This window comes from Peromyscus californicus, unplaced genomic scaffold (assembly GCF_007827085.1).
Source record: "Peromyscus californicus insignis strain IS unplaced genomic scaffold, ASM782708v3 Scaffold_7__1_contigs__length_154581171, whole genome shotgun sequence".
In the NCBI taxonomy this organism is placed as follows: Eukaryota; Metazoa; Chordata; class Mammalia; order Rodentia; family Cricetidae; genus Peromyscus; species Peromyscus californicus.
The window spans coordinates 152742315-152760927 of NW_026294595.1; the positions used below are offsets into that span (position 1 = coordinate 152742315).

Consider the following 18613-nt stretch of genomic DNA (forward strand, 5'->3'; position numbering starts at 1 on the left):
CTACAGAGAAACCTTGTCTTGGGGGAAAAAAAAAAGAGTCTGCCTTGGACGGGTGGTGGTGGTGATGGTGGTGCATGCCTTTAATCCCAGCACTTGGGAGGCAGGGGCAGGCAGATCTCTGAGAGTTTGTGGCCAGGCTGGTCTACAGAGCAAGTTCCAGGACATCCAGGACCATTACACAGAGAAACCCTGTCTCAAAAAAAACAAACAACAACAACAACAAAAAGAATCTGCCTTGATGAATCTCTGAGTTTGAGGACAGCCTGGTCTACAGAGTGAGTTCCCAGGCTACACTGAGAAACTCTGTCTCGAAAAACCAGAAAGAATACATGAAGCCTTGGATTGCATCCCAAGAAAAACACACCCGAACACTCCTCATTCACCCTTGGGCAGCACTCTTGGGTGAGTTCGATCTCACCTGCTATCTGCATGCCCCAGTCAGCCCACAGTGCTGGCAGGCCAGCCTCATACCCCTTTCCCTATATGCTTCTGTGGCAGCCCATCAGCACCCACTCCAGGCATGGCCGCTCCTATACTGAGGAAGGGGAGGAAATGGTTTCCACAGCCTTCCCATGAGTCTGAAAGCTAAGAAGAATGCACCCCCACACGTCCTGGACACTGGAGCAAGACAAACAACAAAGAGTTTGAGAAGCCAATTGTCCAGATCTGCTCCAAGTGCAGGAGCTAAGGAGGCCAAAGGTGTGAGCAGGCTAGACCCGGCCTGCAAAGAGGCAGATCCTTCCTGCTATCTGCTGCTCCAGTTTCTTAGCAATAAGAGGCTAAAGTGTCAACAAGTCTGTAGGACCCCATGGGGAAGGGGAACCCCTATTCCGGGCTGTATCAGTTTGCTTTCTGCCTTGGTGACAAAACTCTGACTTGAAGCGGGAACTGAAACAGAAACCATGGAGGAATGTTGCTTACTGACTTGCTTCCCTCCTGGCTTGCTCAGTTAAGTTTCTTAAAAAACCCAGGCACCACCCACAGTGGGATAGGCTCTCCCACCATCATTAATTATCAAGAAAATGTCACACAGACATGCCCACAGGCCAATCTGATGGAGATAATTCTTTAATTGAGATTTCCTCTTCCCAGATATGTCTAGGTTTGTGTCAACTTGACAAAAATTAATAGCACAATTGACCCCTTTTCAATTTGACACATGAAAGCATCACTATTAAACTATACTCTTTCCTTTCCAGCCTTTCTCCATGACCGCTTCGATCCTCAGGTTCCCAGGTGTACCTTCACCAATGGCCTCTCCTGGCATCTCACAATGACAAGTGTCTCAGCTTCTCTTCATGACCCCTTCGATCCCGCAGCTTTCCTGCCAGCAAAACCAGTAAGTACCACGTGGGAGACTCTTACACGTTATCAAGTTTGGCGTAAGAAAAAGCCTTGACCTCATGGACCACAGCTGCTGTATGCTGACCCTGAGAGAATACTTCCCAGAAGAGCTCACCTCAATTGTGCTGCTCTTTTTTTAAAGATCATGACTGATTTTTTTTAGCTCCAGGCAATGAGCATCGATTGTCCCAGGAAAGCAAAGTTTTCACACCAGAGGGGCTGGTTTCTTGTTAATCACAGTTGATTCTTTGGTCCCAGATAACCAGAACCACAAAGCTTTTTTTTTTCCCCTGAGACAGGGTCTCTCTGTGTAGCCCTGGCTGTCCTGGAACTCACTTGGTAGACCAGGCTGGCCTTGAATTCACAGAAATCCGCCTGCCTCTGCCTCCTGGGTTCTGGGATTAAAGATGTGCTCCACCACTGCCCAGCAGGACCACAGATTCTTTATTTAAAATATCACACAAACGACTCCAACAGAACCTTTGAAGGGCCCTGAAACTTCACAAGTCAGGCCTCCACTATGGGCCATTTTCTCTCAGCATTCTTACCATTAAAGGTCTCACAACAGCTAGTTAAGCTCTGAGTCCAAAACTCCAAAATTCTCCACCTTCCTCCCACAAAACAAAGACAAAAACCCCCATGGTCAGGTCCGTCAGACAACGCCCACGCTCTAGTACCAAGTTCTCTATTTGCTTTTTGTTGCTGTGATAAAAATTAACACAAAGTGTCGGGCAGTGGTGGCGCACGCCTTTAGTCCCTCTGGAAGCAGAGGCAGGTGGATCTCTGTGAGTTCGAGGCCAGCCTGGTCTACAGAGCGAGTTCCAGGACTGTTTCACAGAGAAACCCTGTCTCGAAAAAACAAAAACTAACAGAAAGCAATCTGGGGAGGAAAGGATTTCTTTCATCTTACACTGAAGGAAGCCAAGTCAGAAATTGAAACAAAAGCCATGGAGGAATGCTTCTTCCTGGCTTGCTTCCCCTAGTCTGCCCAGCTACCTTTTTTTTTTAATGTGCATTGGTGTTTTGCTTGTACATATGTCTGTGTGAGGGTGCTGGATCCCCTGGAATGGGAGTTAGAGATAGTTGTGAGCTGCCATGTGGGTGCTGGGAATTGAACTCAGGTCCTCTGGAAGAGCAGCCAGTGCTCTTAACCTCTGAGCCATCTCTCCAACCCCCCCCCCCCCCCCCCCCCCCCCCCCCCCCCCCCCCCCCCCCGCCCAGCTACCTTTCTGGAAAAACCTGCCCAGGGACAGCACCACCCACATTAGCCATTAATCAAGAAAATGCCTTATAGGCCAATCTGAGGGAGGCAATTCTTCAATTGAGAATCCTTCCCATAGGCGGGTGGTGGTGGTGCACACCTTTAATCTCAGCACTGGGGAGGCAGAGGCAGGTGGATCTGAGTTCAAGGCCAACCTTTTATACAGAGTAAGTTCCAAGACAGCCAGGGCTACTCTGAGAAACCCTGTCTTGAAGACAGAGAGAGAGAGAGAGAGAGAGAGAGAGAGAATGAATATATGTCCTAGAAATGTATACATTCATGTTAAGTTAACGAAAACTAAACAGCACACAGTTTGAGTCATCCTGAAGCCACATGGTACCTCAGGTGGGACCACAGACTTTGGGGCTCTAACCCTGGGGGGATCCAAGCTACCCAGCCCCCAAGCAGGCAGTGCACCAGGACCCCCAGACACAAGCTGAGTGTTGTCCTTGCTGGAATAAAGGGTGGGGCCAAGCCCAACCTCTCCCAGGGTAGAGGCACAGGGCCTATTCATGGGCTGCCAGTACTGAGGTCATTGTCCACTTCCCTATGGGGGTAGGGCAGGGAGATACCCCACCCAGGGGGTATTCTAGCCACTTCAGGGACAAACTTACACTCAGCCTCATGCCTCAGCCTCTTGTGCCCTGTGGCCCCAAACTGGAGGTCCAGCAAGTCTGGAACAGTATGTAATGACAGAAGGACCCTATGAAGACAGCCCAGGGACAGCAAGAGGGGGACTTAGGCATAACAGACATGGACACTGGCTGCTCCTGGGAGTTGGCAGCCTGGTCCTCGTGAGTCCCTGGGGCCCACCCCCGCCTTTCCCTAGGCCCGACCCCAGGCTGCACCCTTGCTGGAGGCTCTGGCCTTCCCCAGTCAGCTGGCCCAGCATTTTTCCCAGCTGAGAGCACTTTTACAAATACTGATTCCAAGCCGCTGATGAGCAGAGTAAGGGAGCATGGAAACTTCTACCCCTGTGCTGGGATGCACTTACTCATCCCACCCTCTATCTACCTGTCCAGCTAAGCCTCTACCACACGGTAGCCCTGGGCAGCTGTCCTCAAGGGCCTGCTGGCTGCAAGGAGGGCAGGAAGGCTGTGCCCTAGTACCTCCCAACTGTCTCCAACCTGGTCCCTGCTCCCAGGGCTACAGCAATGCCCCTGGTATGACCCGGGAGGGGCACAGACCCCTGGCTTCAGCCCTTCCCCCGCCACGCCTGCTCTGTTCAGCTGCCCAGGCAGCCTGACCTTTCTGCTGCTGCACAGCTCTTTGCAGAGGGAAAAAATGTCTTTTAAAGCAAAAGGCAAACAAAAGCTGCTGGTTATTTTTAAAATTCTTGCTATTTTGAGGCAGGCACGTCTCCAGGGCAGCAGCCGGGGCCAGGCTCTTGGCCACCATACCTCCTTACCCCCGGCCCAGCCAGACCTCAGAGGGCCAAGACTCTAAAAGAGGGGTTATGCCCCATAACCCTGCCTGACAACATTGGCAAAAGTCCCATGAACCAGGCTGGGCATTCAGGGAGGAAGTTTAGGGCAGGTTCTAGGTTCAAGGGGCCATGTGGCCCTATGAAGCCACTTCTCCATCCCAGGGACAGGGCAGTGGGAAAGGGTACACAGAGCAGGGTCAAATAAGACAACTCCCTGATGGTATGAAGGTTCCAAAGCCCCAATGGGAAGACGACACCTGTCTCCCGGCTGGGCAGAGGTGATGCCAAGGTAGCCAGCCCCAGAGCCACCTGGTACAACAGTTCTAAGGAAGGCCACGTGAAAAGCAAGTGGGGTTGATCTTGAGTCTGGACATCACACATGTGAGGATGAGAGGGGAGCTGGAGGAGCCTCCCAGGCCCTGGCATGCAGAAGGTAAGCCTCCTGGCTGGCAGCCTCCTAGACTCAGGTACCACTTCACCAAGAGGTGGGCTACAATTGGCACCTCCAGAGAAGGGTCAGTGCTCTGCCCTGGCCCTCTGGGGTCTAGGGAGACCCAGGCTGGGTGCAGGTGGCTGTGACATGTCTTGGGACTAAAGGGACCAACCCACCTTCCCAGAGGAGTGACTCAGCGAGCAGCCTGTGACTCAGCCTGCGCCCTGCAGGAAGAAGGCCAGTTGCCAATTCCCTGGGACAGGCCAGGGTCCCAGGCAGTGCTGGGTGGAGGCAGGAAGCCCTTCCTAGCCCCAGGCGTCCGGCTCATGCCCTGACCACTCCCCTTGAGATCAAGCTCCAGGGCACCTGGAGCTGCTGAGTCCTCCAAGATCTTGAGTGATCCAGTCCAGCCCTCAGTCTCTCTGTCCTTCCCCACCTCACACAGAAATCTGCTGCCACCACAGAAGGGGCTGTGATGGCATGGCCATGATAGGGTCTGCTCAGGCTAACAGCTGGGTAAACAGGCAGAGCTGTTACTTCAACAAACCAGGGAGTCCAAAAACAGGCCATGTGTGGACTCCACCCAGGGGAACAGAAAAGCCCAGGGAGCCACCAGCAAGCCCACCACTCAAAAACAGAGATAAAAACAAAATGGAGGTTCGGTGTGGCTCTGAGGTGGGGTGCCTGCAATGTTGAGGCAAGGAGTTCAAGGTCATTCTCAGTTACATTGCAAGTTCAAGGCCAGCCTAAGCTACATGACATACTGTCTCATAAAAATTACAAAAACAGGGCTGGAGAGATGTCTCAGAGGTTAAGAGCACTGACTGCTCTTCCAGAGGTCCTGAGTTCGATTCCCAGCAACCACATGGTGACTCACAACCATCCGTAATGAGATCTGGTGCCCTCTTCTGGCCTACAGGGATTCATGCTGTATACATAATAAATAAATAAATCTTTTAAAAAAATTACAAAAAACAAAAACCATGGTGTACACCCATAACAGGACTGCCCAGTCCACAGGTATATCTCAAGCACCACAGAAAGACTGTAAAGGAACTAGCAGGGGTGAGGGGCCCTGCAGGGAACAGGAGGTTGTCAACAAGGGGTCTGAGCTAAGCAGATACCAAACAGGCCCTGCATAGCAACAGGGGTTCCTGGGATGGGCTCATGGACCCTGAACACCCCAGCTGGCCCAAGCTCCCTGCCCCACGTCCCTGCCACCCAGCCAGGTCAGGCCAAAAGGTCAGTTAGTAGGGCAGAGGAAGTAGAGTTGATCCCAAGGGGACCCCCCACGGCTGAAACCCAAACAGTTTAGTCTCCACTGAGAGGTACAGTGAGAATGAGAGGTCAGGGCAGTGGAGTTTGTTTAAAAACAGAAAACAGGAAACCTCTGGGGGCTGCCAAGGCATGGGGGATAGTCAGAGAGGGTGGCCTAGGAGTGCACATCATTTTATTCAGCAGGAGCAAGGGACTGATGGATGGCCGCAAAGGAACAGCCAAGGTACCCATAGCCCCTGAGACCTCTTCTGAGCTCGGAGGAGAGAGAAGAGGGAAGAGAAAGGTAGGGGGGGAAGAAGTAGGAGGTAGCAGAGGAAGAAGGAAAGGGAGGGGAGAGGTGGAAAGAGAAGACATGGAGGGAGGGAGAAGGAGATAGAGGGAGGGCAAGGGTAGCAGGAGAGGTATGCAGTGTGAGCATGAAGCATGCCAGTGAGGGAAGGAAGGCGGCCCCAGCTCAGGGTTGGTCTGAGAACCTGCCTGCAGGACCCCTACCTATCCTACCCCTGGGAGTCCAGCTAAAGGGGTCAGGACGGCACAACCCTGCACCTGTCCTGGCCACTGGACTCTGTAACTTGTAACTTAAGCCTGGCCACAGCTATACTTCCTGCCACTTCCCTGGACAACCCAACTGGTCTCAGGACATTGGCCATATGGCTGTGTGCCCAGCCAGGCCCAGGGAGCCATGCCAGAAGCTTTGGCCTCATGACCACTAGCAGCCCGGGACTAGCAAGCCTGTCCACAGAGCCCCCCAACCCTGCCAGCCTGAGGCAAGCAAGACGATGCAGGCTCACAGGACATCTGACAGTCAACATGCCACCACGCCGACGGCAGGCAGCTCTTCCAGTCACACTGCCATCCCTGGGGCACAGGCCCCTCACCCTAGCTTATTCAACGTTAACCAGCATTTTTAGGCTTAGGTCCAACTAGCTCAGCCTTCATCTTAAGTGGCCTCAGTGCCCTTGTATACTCCACCCCCTCTGAAGCTCAAGGCCTCTGGGGCTGGAACCTGAGTAGCCTGCACACTAGCAAGAGAGAACAAACCCCGTCAGGAAGGAGACTAACACACCTCACCTCTTGGTTTGAGCTGACCTGGTGAGGGGAGCTGATGATACAGGTAGAGAGGAGCTACTGCCAATAGTTCTTTGTGGCCAGGTTTGCAGACGGGTGGTGGAAAAAGAGACACAGACCAGGGCCAGCCAACTCATCCCTGCCTGCTGAGGCGTTGCCATGAGACCTGAGCTTGGTTCCCTGGCACTGGGTCTGACTCTGGAAAGAGGAAGATGGGAGCAGCAATCTGGCTACTGGGCCCCAGAAACTTCCAGAGCCCCCCATCAACCCTTGGGATGTCAGGCTAGGATTCTGGAAATGGAACCTCTTCCTGGGGACGGACCTTCCCTAACAGAAAGAACCCTCTTTCACGCCTCCAGTAAATGCCCAGTTTCTCCTAGGTGTCCAGTCCAGGAGCCCTAGCTGCTCCCAGACAGGTGTCATGGGGACCAGCCTTCCAAGCCCAGTGCCAGCCTTGGACCCACACACCAGGGCATAAGATCCAGGGCAGCCTAGCAGCCCAGCCCGCCCTCCCCAGGCCTGTACGGCTCCCTGCCAGCCACCCCCACCCCTTCCCAGGGCATCCGCTTTCCCCAGAACAAAGGCGGCTGGCCAGGCGCTTCCTGATGCTTCCTGAAGGAGCCCCAGCCCAGGGCTAGCGCCTTGGAGGACCTCCCAGACCTGCAGCACAGACCCAGGAAGAACTTCCACCATGAAGAGCTGGAGTCAGTCTGCCCGCTCCAACCCCAGAGCTTCCTGCCCCTACCATGGCTGGCAGCCACTGGCCAGCAGTGACAGGGGCTGTAGTGGACAGAGAAAGCAGACAGGGAAGGCTGGTGGTGGCCTCTTCTCAAATACAGCTGGAAAGGGTTTCTTTTCTCCTGTGTCAGTTTACATCTGGTAAAACTGAGGCAGAGAGAGACAAGATGCCCGTGCATGAAGCTCTCTCCCAGCTTGGAACAACCCAAGGTCCAATGGGCAGATGTGAGAAGAAGGCTAAGAGGTGACTCTGGGCCTTGGAGGTGGCAGAGTCCACGCTTCGTCAGGAAGGCAGTCCACTGCCCTCATCCCCTCCCACACAGCACTTGGGCATAGTGCCCACCTGCTCTGTAGGCAGTCTGGGGTTACCATGGAGATAGGGCCCCTCTCCCTAGCACTACCTCACCCCTGCCTCTTTAGGCCCAGCCAGGCAGGACTGGGAGGAAGGAGGGCATGAGCACCCCCTTGCTGCCGCCAGCAAGTGACAATTCACATGCACGGCCTCCCATAGGTGCCCCACTGTTGTGCCAAAGAAGAGGGTGGCTGTGGGTTCAAGGAGCTCCTGAGACCCCCTAGCCTCCAGGGTACAGGAATCCAGATGATGGAAAGAAAGCTGAGAGATGAGGGAAATGGACCGGGTCAAGACCAAACCAGACAGCCCTGGGGCAGTCACCTCCTTCTCTCCCTCCTCCCCCACGTTGGCTGCCAGAACACAACTGTGAATTCAGGTTCTGTAAAGTTCTAGACCACTTGCTGAGACCCAGCCTGCTTTCCAGCTGTCTGTCCACAGGATGCCAGGTGGGAAAACAGGTACCGGCCTGTTCAGGCCTGTCCCTCAGCCTGGCTGGGGGGACACACCTTACTCTGTCTGCCCCATCTCTCATCCCCCAACACCTAAGCCTGCAGCAGGCACAAAGACCCAGCGGCAGGAATGGAGACACAAGCCTCTGGACTGGAAGGATGGCAAGTCTGTAGGAGCCACCATGCAGCCTGCCACAGCCCCAGCTCCACCAAGCCCAGCTCAGGCACACACCCTTACCCTGGTCCCAGGGAGCCTCAACATGGCCACCACTCCTATAAGCCAGAATCCCAATGAACTAAGACACAGATCTGTGAGTGTGACCCAGTCCTGGAGTAACACCAGAGTCCCCAGGCCCTGTTCACCTTGGGGTGGCTTGCTCATCACTGAGACACAGCCTGATCTACCCTCTTGCCCGCAGAGGAGCCTGGAGGCCTATGAGGGTACAGAGCTGGCAGTCTGGGTTCAGTCACTGACCCTCTGACTTGAAGGTGGTCACCAGAGCACAGGTATCTCAGGAATGTCCACTTCTACCAGGCTTCCTCCACATTCCTGCACCCCTCCCATCTCCATCAGGAATTCCTGAGAGTAAACACCAGGGCGACTCTGAGGGCACTAAGGGCCCCAAAGCAGGTCTGCCACACCTTCCTGTACACAGCCAGCACCTCTCTCCTACCAACTCTGGTGTGGCCTTTGGTGGCACCCCATTCAGTCCCCACTTTCCGTGTGCATCCAGGGACACTGGAAGAACAAAGATGCCCACCGCTGGGCCTTTGCCTGGGCTGGCCCTGCCCCTGCAGCCCTGCCCCAGGCTCTGTCTCCCCGGATGGTGACCTCACCAATCCCATTGTCTTGTGCCCAAGGCAAGCTTTGTGGCCGGAGCTGCACAGACAAAAATGAACCCTACCTGGCCCAGGTCCAGTGTGACGTTGACCTCATTGTACTCCAGGCCACGGGACAGGGGTGGGCTCTGCCACCAGCGCTCTGTGCCGTCAATAGCGTTGCTCACAGGGTGTGCCTTGTTGCTGTTGGCAGCTGTACAGATGTCACAGTACTGGCCCTGCGGGGAGAAGATGGCCAGATGACCAAAAAGGGCTCAGCAGCCCCTTTCCTGCTCTAGAGCCCCTATCCTGACATGTGAACCTGGGTCCCACAAAACGGGTCTCTATGGTCGACCTTCCGATCCTCATCTTTCAGTTATTAAATCAACTCCAGAGGTATGGCTCACATTACAGGAAAGCCAGTATTTGAGGAGACACCTGCTTTAGGTGAGAAAAATCAAGGCAAGCCTCCATGGGAAGGACGCATCAGAGGCCTTCAGGGTAAAGGGAGCTCTGGCAGGGGGCTGGCTATTGGAAAGGATCTAGGATTGATGCAGCCCACGAGCAAAGGAGGTGAGAGCAGGTAGGACACCCTCCACCCCTCCCAACTACTGCTCTCCCTGCTGCAGGTCACTGCAAGGAACCCCACAAAGGCCTGATAGTATGGGGTTTGGGGGGTGGGTATAAGAGTCAGAAAAGGAGAGCTCTTAGGAAGAGGGACCATCTGGGAAAGAGGGTTCATGGAGGAGTCAGATGTCCCCCCAACTCCCAGCCTGTGCTTGGAGGCCCACCCCAGGCGTGTCCAGTACTTCCTAGATTGGGTCTCCAGACACAGGAGTTAAGCTGTCTGCAGCTTGTGGAGGGCCCTGATCGAATGCAAGTACGTGGACAGTGGCAGGAGAGGCCTGGGGCTTCAACTGCTGTTTCTGAACTCTGGGACAAAGGAAGTCAAGACGCCCTGGGAGCCTCAGTGTTCCCGTCTGCAGGGTAGGGCCTGCAGTGTAGGGCCTGGCACTGCTTCAATCACAGCCTAGCCACCTTCTGGGGCCTGCTGTTCCTGGTGGGAGAGGGGAGGGCCATGGCTCCAGGCCAGGAGAGTGTCCCCCCACCCCCACCCCCCCGGACTCCACAGGGAAACCAAACTTGTCCTACACAAAGGCAGCCCTGGGGACTTGACCCTGACGGAGGCCTAGAAAGTGACTCCACTTGTCCCAGACTGAGTGCGGGGTACCGGACTTTTTTCCAAAGAAGCTTGCCCCAATTAGGAGGTCTCAGTGGCAAGAGAGCATCCAGCCCCCTCTGGCACAGAGTAGACTTTGCCTCCCTGGAAGTCCAGCTAGCTCCAGACTTCCACCTGGTGTGCCCATTCCTAAGAACCCCAGGTGTTGATATCTGGGGAGCTCCTGCCTGGCAGCCTGTAGGGGCCTGGGTGCTTGCTGTTCTGATCTTGGTTTAGATGCCTGCCCCGGGCATTGTCCTGGACCACCCAAGAAGCTGGCCTGCCCCCTGCCAGGCATTGCCTGCTGTTTATCCCACCACATCAACTATCCTATCCGGATAGTCCCACTGGGGCCCTGACACACCTTTGTGCTCCACCACCCACAGATCCATAGAGAAGCCAGGGCTATGGTGACCCTAAGTGGGCCTGTCTGTCAAGCTGATCCCCTAATTGCTCTCAGAGCTACGGAATGGACAGAGCAGGGGCCCAAGGGGTTCACTGACAGGACCCTGACCCCATGGGTGTCAAGCAGGGTGGAGTGGCAGGCCTCCTATGGAGGCTTCTTGTGGTCCAGACCACGTGGAGCATGACCATACCGCCCCCAGAAGTCAGGCCCAGGCTCAGGACGCAGGTAGGCCTCCAGTTTCCCAGGAGTCCAGGGAAGCCAGTGTGTGCCCTCTTCCAGCCAACAGAGAGGGTCTTGAGAGTTAGGAAACTAACTCCAATCAGCTATTCACTGAGCAGCAAGCCACAAGCACCCTTGCTGGCCTGGATTTCCCCCACTGACCTCTGGCTTACAGCAGACAAACCAGGCTTCCTCCACCCCTCTGCGGCAGAGGGTCCTGCCAGGAACAGAACTAGGAAACATAGGGGCTGATTAGGAGTTTCCCTTCCAATGAGTCACCAATTGCCCTGAGTGGAGGCCAGCAGAGTTCTTCTGATGCCCACCTAACACTGAGAGGGCAGGAGTGACAACCCACACTCCACCTTGCCCAGAGGCCCTGTGGGACTCGCACAGGCTCCTATCTGGGATTCCCAGTCCCTCTTCTGTTGCTGTAAAGGGTCCCTGACTCCTTGGGGCCATGCTGTGAGGATGGGATCTGTGTGTTCCATGTCTAACCCCTTAGATAGTGGGACCTTGGCAAAGCAGTTGTTACTTCTACTTTCTCACCAAGGAGATGCAACAGAGAAGGGCTTGACCTCTGACCACCTGGCTGGACCTTCACCACTATAAGGAGGTAATAACAGTTGTGCAGGGACAGAACCCCTCCACGCCAGTAACCCTCTGAGAAAGCCTGTGCACGTAGAGCAGGGAACTGCGGTCTGGGGTGTGGACATGGACTTGACCTCCCTTTCCAGGGAATAACAAATTAAAAGGTAAGCAGTGAGGAGCCCTGGGAGCTGAGCCAGCCTCTCTGGGTCAGGTCTGAAGGTTCCTGCTGGGACCCTTCCTGAGACCTAGCTCCCTGACACCTATACTCAGGGAACTACAGGCAAAGAGGCACCCCACTTCCAACTGCTCACCTCAGATGGGTCCTGCTCCGACTTAAACGGCTTCAGAAACAGGTGTTTGTAACTTTCCAGGCCTCAGTTTCCCTGTCTCTGATGGCCCACACAAGTTCTTACCCTCAGACCGCTAAGAAACCAGAGAGGAGGAGGGAGGAGCCTGGCCCTTCTCAACTCCCTCCTCCCCACTGGAGGGCCCAAGGAAGGCTAAGCGGGCAGGCAAGGAGGGTGATGGCCAGGTAAGCAGTAAAGAGAACTAAGCTCCTTCACCTCTCCCCTTTCTCCACCCCGACGAATCCATTTTCATCTACTTTCCCCCTCCTCAGCCTCCTTCCAGGAAGGTAGAAGCAAGTCCCTGGAGGGTAGCTAAAGTTACTAGGCCCTTATGGCTCCCAGCTCTCCCTACTCCCTAACATGAGGCAGCGGTCCTGCAACGGGACTACTTAGCCCACCTGCAGGCTCAGCAGGAAAGACAGGCCTCCGGAGAGTCTTTAGGTGCAGAATCGTATCTCCTGGGAGACTGAAGCCCACGGACTAACACCTGCTGGACAGGGGGCCCCCAGCAGGTGTTCCCGCTCAGTTAAAACGTTGCCCGCCTGCGCTCTCCCACCTCCCTCCGGAGTCCCCAGATCCCAGACAGAGAAGTTTCAACTCTTGGCTGGGACAGTGAGATCCAACACCCAGCAGAAAGGGCGCCGGTGCAGCTTCCGCGCTCATTTCGTTCTCATCCGGGAGGCCAACAGGTTCCAGCCTGTCCCGGGGGAAGAAGGAGCTCCCGCCCCCTCCTCACAGTCAGCGGGCACCCAGGCCAAGTCCCGCCCACGCAGGGATCCCGGACTTAGGGCCGCCAGGGACTGATCACCGGTCCCCTCCTGCCTAGGTCACACACACAGACCCCGCGCGCGCCCCTCCCGAACTTTCCCGGCCCCTGGGGCCCTTGGTCCGCGACCCGGACACTTCATTGGCTCTTCCAGAGGCACATGCAGTTTCTGCACGAGTTTCGGTGGCTGCGTTGGGATCCCTCTTGGTCCATCAAAACATGGGACCAGGGAGTCCTGGTGGGAGAGTCGGTACTTAGACTCCCCCACCCCCCAACCACCACCACCACCCCGGCTCAGGGAGCCTCTAGGAGTCGGCTGGGTTCAGGCTCTGAAGTAGGAACACCGCAGGATGGTGTGTATAACCAACTCCTCCGCCCCGCGCTCACCTGGATGGTCTGGTTGGGATCTCCGCCGGCCACCGGACCCCCAACCAGCTTGCAGTAGAGGTCCTCGGTGGGGCGTGAGGCACCGCGCGTCGGGGCCTCCTCGCCGCAGGTCGCGGACGCGGTGATGCGGGCGCCCTCCGCCAGGTTGAAGTAGGGCGGGTGCAGGCTGAAGCCGTCGCCCCCGGGAGTCCGCGCCTCGCCTGGCAGCACCAGCCCAGCCAGCAGCAGCAGCAGCAGCGGCGCGGGGCTGCGGGGGCCACAGGCGCGCGGTGCGCTCCCCGCGCACAGCCGCCCTCCGCGCTTCGCCATCTTCCTGCTGGGGGCAGCGGCTCTAGGGACAGCGCGCGCCGCAGGAGCCTAGCGAGTCTAGTTTGGGGCGGCCGGCCCGGCTGACTCCGCCTGTCCGAGGACGTCAGGCTCCGCCTCGGCCCGCCCTGGCGCCCGAGCCTTGTGCCCCGGGGAGGGGGTTGGGGAAGGGCACAAGGGAGGGGGCGGCCTGGGGACCTTAACCCTTCGGACCCCGGCCAGACCAGCGTCCCTGAAGGAGCACCTGCTGGCCCCCGGCCAGGCCGTGGGAACTTGGCGCTCCTGAGCCTTTCCTCTCCCCCAGGTCCAGGCTTCGATCCTTAGGGAGACCCCGCTGCCTTTTCCCTGGATGCTCGAGACCCTAGTAAGCCGGGCCTGCCTCTACCCGCCCAGAGGCTCCCCTTTTTGTTTCCCTCACTTCAAACAGGTCTCAGCCACCTGGCGCCTCCCCGTTGCCCTATCCTGTTACTCTCTTCCTTCCCTGTTGGTGTTTGTATAAACTGTGTGTGGTCATGGGTGGGGGCCCAGAGGGGATGATCTGCAAATGGTCCGGAAAAGACCAGACAGGAGGGGACCCCCTGCTTCCTCCATTGTTAGGGCAGATTTAGCCCTGTCTAGCCGTATGGGCTTAAAAATCCTCTGCAATAAGGGATCGATCAGGACAGGAGCAAATGAATGACACAGGTGCCCACCCATGGGGCATTTCCAAGGATGCTCATCGCCCTGTTGGTGCCAGTCTGATAGGACTCTGGTTACACATCTCTTAAGCAAGCCGTGCCTCTAGCTCCTGTGTTTCTGGGGTACCGTGGGCTCCAGATGACCGGCCAGGCTGAGTCGGTGGGCAAGCATTGAGGGTCCTAGAGGTCGAGCTAAGATGATTGTGTACCTCATTTCTACTTCAGCCACAGCCACTGGATCTCCTCCCTTTGGAGTCTAGGGCCAAACTTATCTCAAGGAAAGTCCCAGGGGGTAGGAGTGGGGCACGGCAGCAGGGCTGCTCCCTAGTCTCCTAGCCAGGCCAGCCAGGACATCATCTCATGTAGCGCTAGGACTTCCATCTCGCTGGGTCTTCTGGATAATCCCAGGGGTCCGAGTGAGTTCCTGACGTCGTGTCCTGGCTGGGTCCTGACCCGTAGTTGTTAGGAAAGGCTGCACCACCCTCACATCTTCCTGGCTGTCTGCAGCCTCCTGCAGATCTTAAACCCCAAGGGACTGGGTGGCTCCCTGCCTCAGTTGAAAACTGAGGTCAAGCCAGACTGAGACGAGCTGCCCTCCCTGGTGCCTTCCACTTTCCTTCCCCGGGATTTCTCTATACCTCACTTTTAGTTTTCCACCTGGGGGAGGGCAGGGCAGCGGTTTCCCTTTGCTGCGAAGGCTTGGTGTGGGGGAGGGGCTGGCTCCAGAGAGGGCGGGAGACAGGGAGGAATCTGGAATTCAGTAGAGTAGGCTCAGGAGCTGATTTATGACCCAGTGTGAGGCACAGCTGGGGCAGTAGCAGGTTCCCAGATGGCTGGCCCCACCCTACTACTGCCTGGAGGTCTACCATGCCCATCAGGAAGCTGTTCCAGCCTCTATCCCCTTTGACAGCTGGGGGTCCAAATAGCCTGAGGCTGAAAGATACAGTACTGAAGTGTCTGCCCGTCAGGCTGGATAGCCTGCTGTCTTCATGTGAGCTTCTTGAGGGTCTAGAGGGCAAAGGTTGTGCCAGGACTCCTCTGAGCCCCCTAGTGGCCAGGCCAGATGTACTTGGGATTGGTCCCAGAAGACTGGCCAGTGGAAGAGAGGGGCAGATGCCTGAGAATGTGCTGAGTCAGCCCAGCAGCCAGCACTGGGAGGGTTAACCCCAAGCTAGCTACTTCCCAGCAGACAGCTGCCCCAAGAGCAACTGGTGGCGGGCAGGGCAGGGCGGGTGATTTGGGCAGAGGACATTGTGATACAGGACTGGTGAGGTATCCACACTCTGCCCTTACCCTGTGGCAGCTGGTGTGCCTGGACCAGGAGGGGGCAGCTGGATCTGGAGCTGGGGAATGGAGCAGGAGGAGATATCCCACGAGGTGATTTTCTCTGCCCACTCCACAACCCCCATTCCCTGCTGACCAGGTCTGGTTTCCAGTCATCACTACAATGGGCCAGTATCTTCAGCTTCCTCTGAGTCATCATAAGCAACCCAGACAATTTTTTCCTCATGGATGGAGAAACTGAGGCTACATGGATGGAGGCAGTCAATCACAGTTCTAAAGAGAGAAGGAATATAATCAGCTACTTCTGTCCTCAGGCATGCCTTTTGGGATCTTTGGGGTACCCATCCCCAAAGCTGACCCCTTTTTTCTGACAGCACCAGAGGGAGAGGGTGCCTATCTGGAATGAGGTAAGGAGTAAACTGGCCAAGAGAGGGGACATGTACCTAGGCCCAGGCTCTGGAGAAAGCAGAGAGGTCAGTTGCAGCTTGTGGAGGAAGAAGTCTGGCATATTTTCTCCCAGCCCTGGCACAGAGTCCTATTCCAGCAGCATTCCAGGGGTACACATCAGCCCCTGAGCCACCCAACCTGGGGACAGCTGTTGGAAACAGAACCAGACATGAGCCATCTGACTTAGCCCTAACAGTCCACCTTGGAGCCTTGTTTACACTCAAGCATGTCACTAGGCATCACAAGCAACTGCAGACAGGCTCCTGCCTTCAGGTGGCTGCAACACCTTCACAGAGAGCTGGCGCTAACTACCTCTTGCTTGGACAAACTGAAAAGAAGGTCCAGTTCCAAGGCCCAGGATGTGTGCCTCCACAGGGACAGGCTTTGGAGAAAAGCCAGTATGGAAGCCACACTCCCCTTCTCAGGGCTGCTCTGAGGCCTTTTCAGGGAGCCAGTGGTGGAACCTCTATCCCTACCCATGGCGGGCAGCCAGGAGCCAGTGGCAGGGCTGATTCCGGCAGCTGCTGTCAGCAAGATCCATCCAGCTCTGTTCTCCAAAGAGTCAGATTGGACAGATGCCAGAAGGAATCTCAGCCATGAGAAGCTGACATCAGGATGTCGTAAACTCAAAGGACAGCATCTGGCCTCTGTTGACCACTGCTTGGCAGAGTAGCACATCATGTCCCTCCATCAGTACTGTGCACTGTGAAACCCAGCCTAGAGCTGGAGAGCTTGGTGATCTGGAGGTCAGCAGTCCTGGTAGCCTCAGAGGCCCCTCCCCCAAGCTTGGAGAACCCTGTCGCAAAGGCAGCTACCTGTTCTAACCTCCCAAAAGTCTCCTGGCTCCTGTACCCATAAGGGTGGGCTTGACGGCTACTAGACATCTCTGGCCTGAGACAGGGCCTGGAGACAGTTCCTGGCTATTTTTCAAGCAGGGACTTCTCCCTTCATGATTCTTTAGAACCTTCAACCTAGGCACCATGAAGATATATGTATAGCTGCATACAGTATACCTTCTCATTTCCACAGGAAGAACCTAAGGGTCCAAGCAGGTCCATCATCTCTGCAGGCAATGAGCTCTGGTACCACTGCAGGCCTGACCCAAGGCGGTCACTGCCCCATGGGTGGAGGCCTGATAGGTGGGGTGTGTCAAGAGAGTGTGTAATGGTGGCTCAGGTCCCAGGCATTACACAGGACTCCTCAAGGTTTCTCTACCCAGTTTACCTTCCCCACAGGTGGGATGAAGATGTAACTTTAGCTGGATGCCCTGAAGAGAAGGGCACACTTGTAACAGGTATACAACCTAGGGAGACCTCCATGCAATGGTTGATGTGATGTTCAAGAATTCAGGGTCCAACACAGATGCTCCCCCAGCCTTAGTGAATTTATCTGAGTGTGGGAGTCAACCCACTAGTGGACAGGATGAGGTGTCTAGAGCCAAATAGGTAATGGACCAACTCCTGGGGTTCCCTTGCCCTGAGCCCTGGCAGTCCTCAGAGGAAATTTGTAGGAGTTTGAAGGAAGATCTGTGTTCCCAGGCAGACCCCTCATCACTACACCCCAATTTTCTTGTTGATCCTGCCACTTCCCAGTCTGGGGCGGGGTGTCAAGAACTAGAAGGAGGGGTCTTCCCAGAAGCATCCCTGCTGGAGCATAATATAGGTAAGACACCATTGCATCCAGGTGAGATGTCACCTCTACCTACCTGCCAGTTTGCAAGAGGACCAGCCCTTTGTCTGAGAGGCGAATGTCAGGTCCTTCTAGGCCCGCCAGCTCCCTGGGAGAGAGAGCATAATAGGCCTAGGAACCCCAGATACCAAGAAAGAAAGGGAACTGTCCTTCCATGGTGAGTCTGCTTCTAGGAAACTACCGGATAGAGAAATCATCAACCTACCTCCTGGCACCTCGATGAGATATAGGGTTTGAGACTTATCTGCCTTCCCTACCCCATCCCCACCACCTCTCAGATAGTACCCTGAGAAGCCTGAGGCTCAAACCTGTAGGGAGAGATTGAGAGGGAGCTCTGGGCACTGTGGGAGACTGGTGGCACACAGGGATGTCGTGCGTAGCCCCAAGGCTGCCCTGTACTTCCCCCAGTACCAATGCTGCAACAGGCCCCTCCCTATCCTGGCTGGTCAAACTGGCTCCCATGGGGTAGGCGGGGGTGGGGGTGGGGGGTGAGGGCCTGTGAGAGGTGCCCACAGGCAGCCTTATATGGCCAGGAGGCCTTAAGCTCAGGAGGAATGTTCTCCTGAGGGAAGGCCCTCGGGCAGAGCCAGAGTGCTGCTGGGACAAGGCTTCCTGGACCTCCTGGCCACAGCCCAGCAGGGGAGCCACGGAAGAGGATTCTCACCAGCTTCCGGAAGATGAGTGTGTAGGGTCCTTAAACCCCAACTGTGGCAGGTTTTCTGCACGAGCAAAAACAGAACTAGAGGTCAGCCTACCCCACTCACACTCATCAGACAATTCTTTGCCCAGGCCCAGCAGCCCCCACTCTTTGCTGAGATCAGCCCCTCTGCCCACCTGATCCACTCCATCTCTCTTAACCCTAACCTCCTCACTTCTCTCTGACTTGCTGGGTTGCATTCTCAGACTGCTTTCTGTCTCCCTCTGTCTCTGCCTCTGCCTCTGCCTCCATCTTTATCTATTTCTGTTTCTCTCTGGGTGTCTCTATTACAGCTTCTGTCTCTTTGTCTCCACGTATCTCTCTGACTCTCTCCTTCTACCCCCTGGCCAGTGCCAACCCAGACTTACCAAACTCAGCAGCAGGGTCTGGTGTGGCCCTGGCAGGACTGGGCT

General features: G+C 55.9%; 1 protein-coding gene across 1 annotated transcript in view; it reads right to left on the reverse strand.

Moving 5' to 3' along the window:
- The window catches only part of Lama5 (laminin subunit alpha 5), a 49115-nt gene extending 35594 nt beyond the window's left edge, over positions 1–13521 (reverse strand). The window contains 2 exon segments of the mRNA XM_052725419.1: positions 9255–9407; positions 13101–13521. Of these exon segments, the coding sequence (XP_052581379.1) occupies positions 9255–9407; positions 13101–13409 (462 nt within the window). The 5' untranslated portion in view covers positions 13410–13521.
- Positions 13522–18613: the final 5092 nt, after the last annotated feature.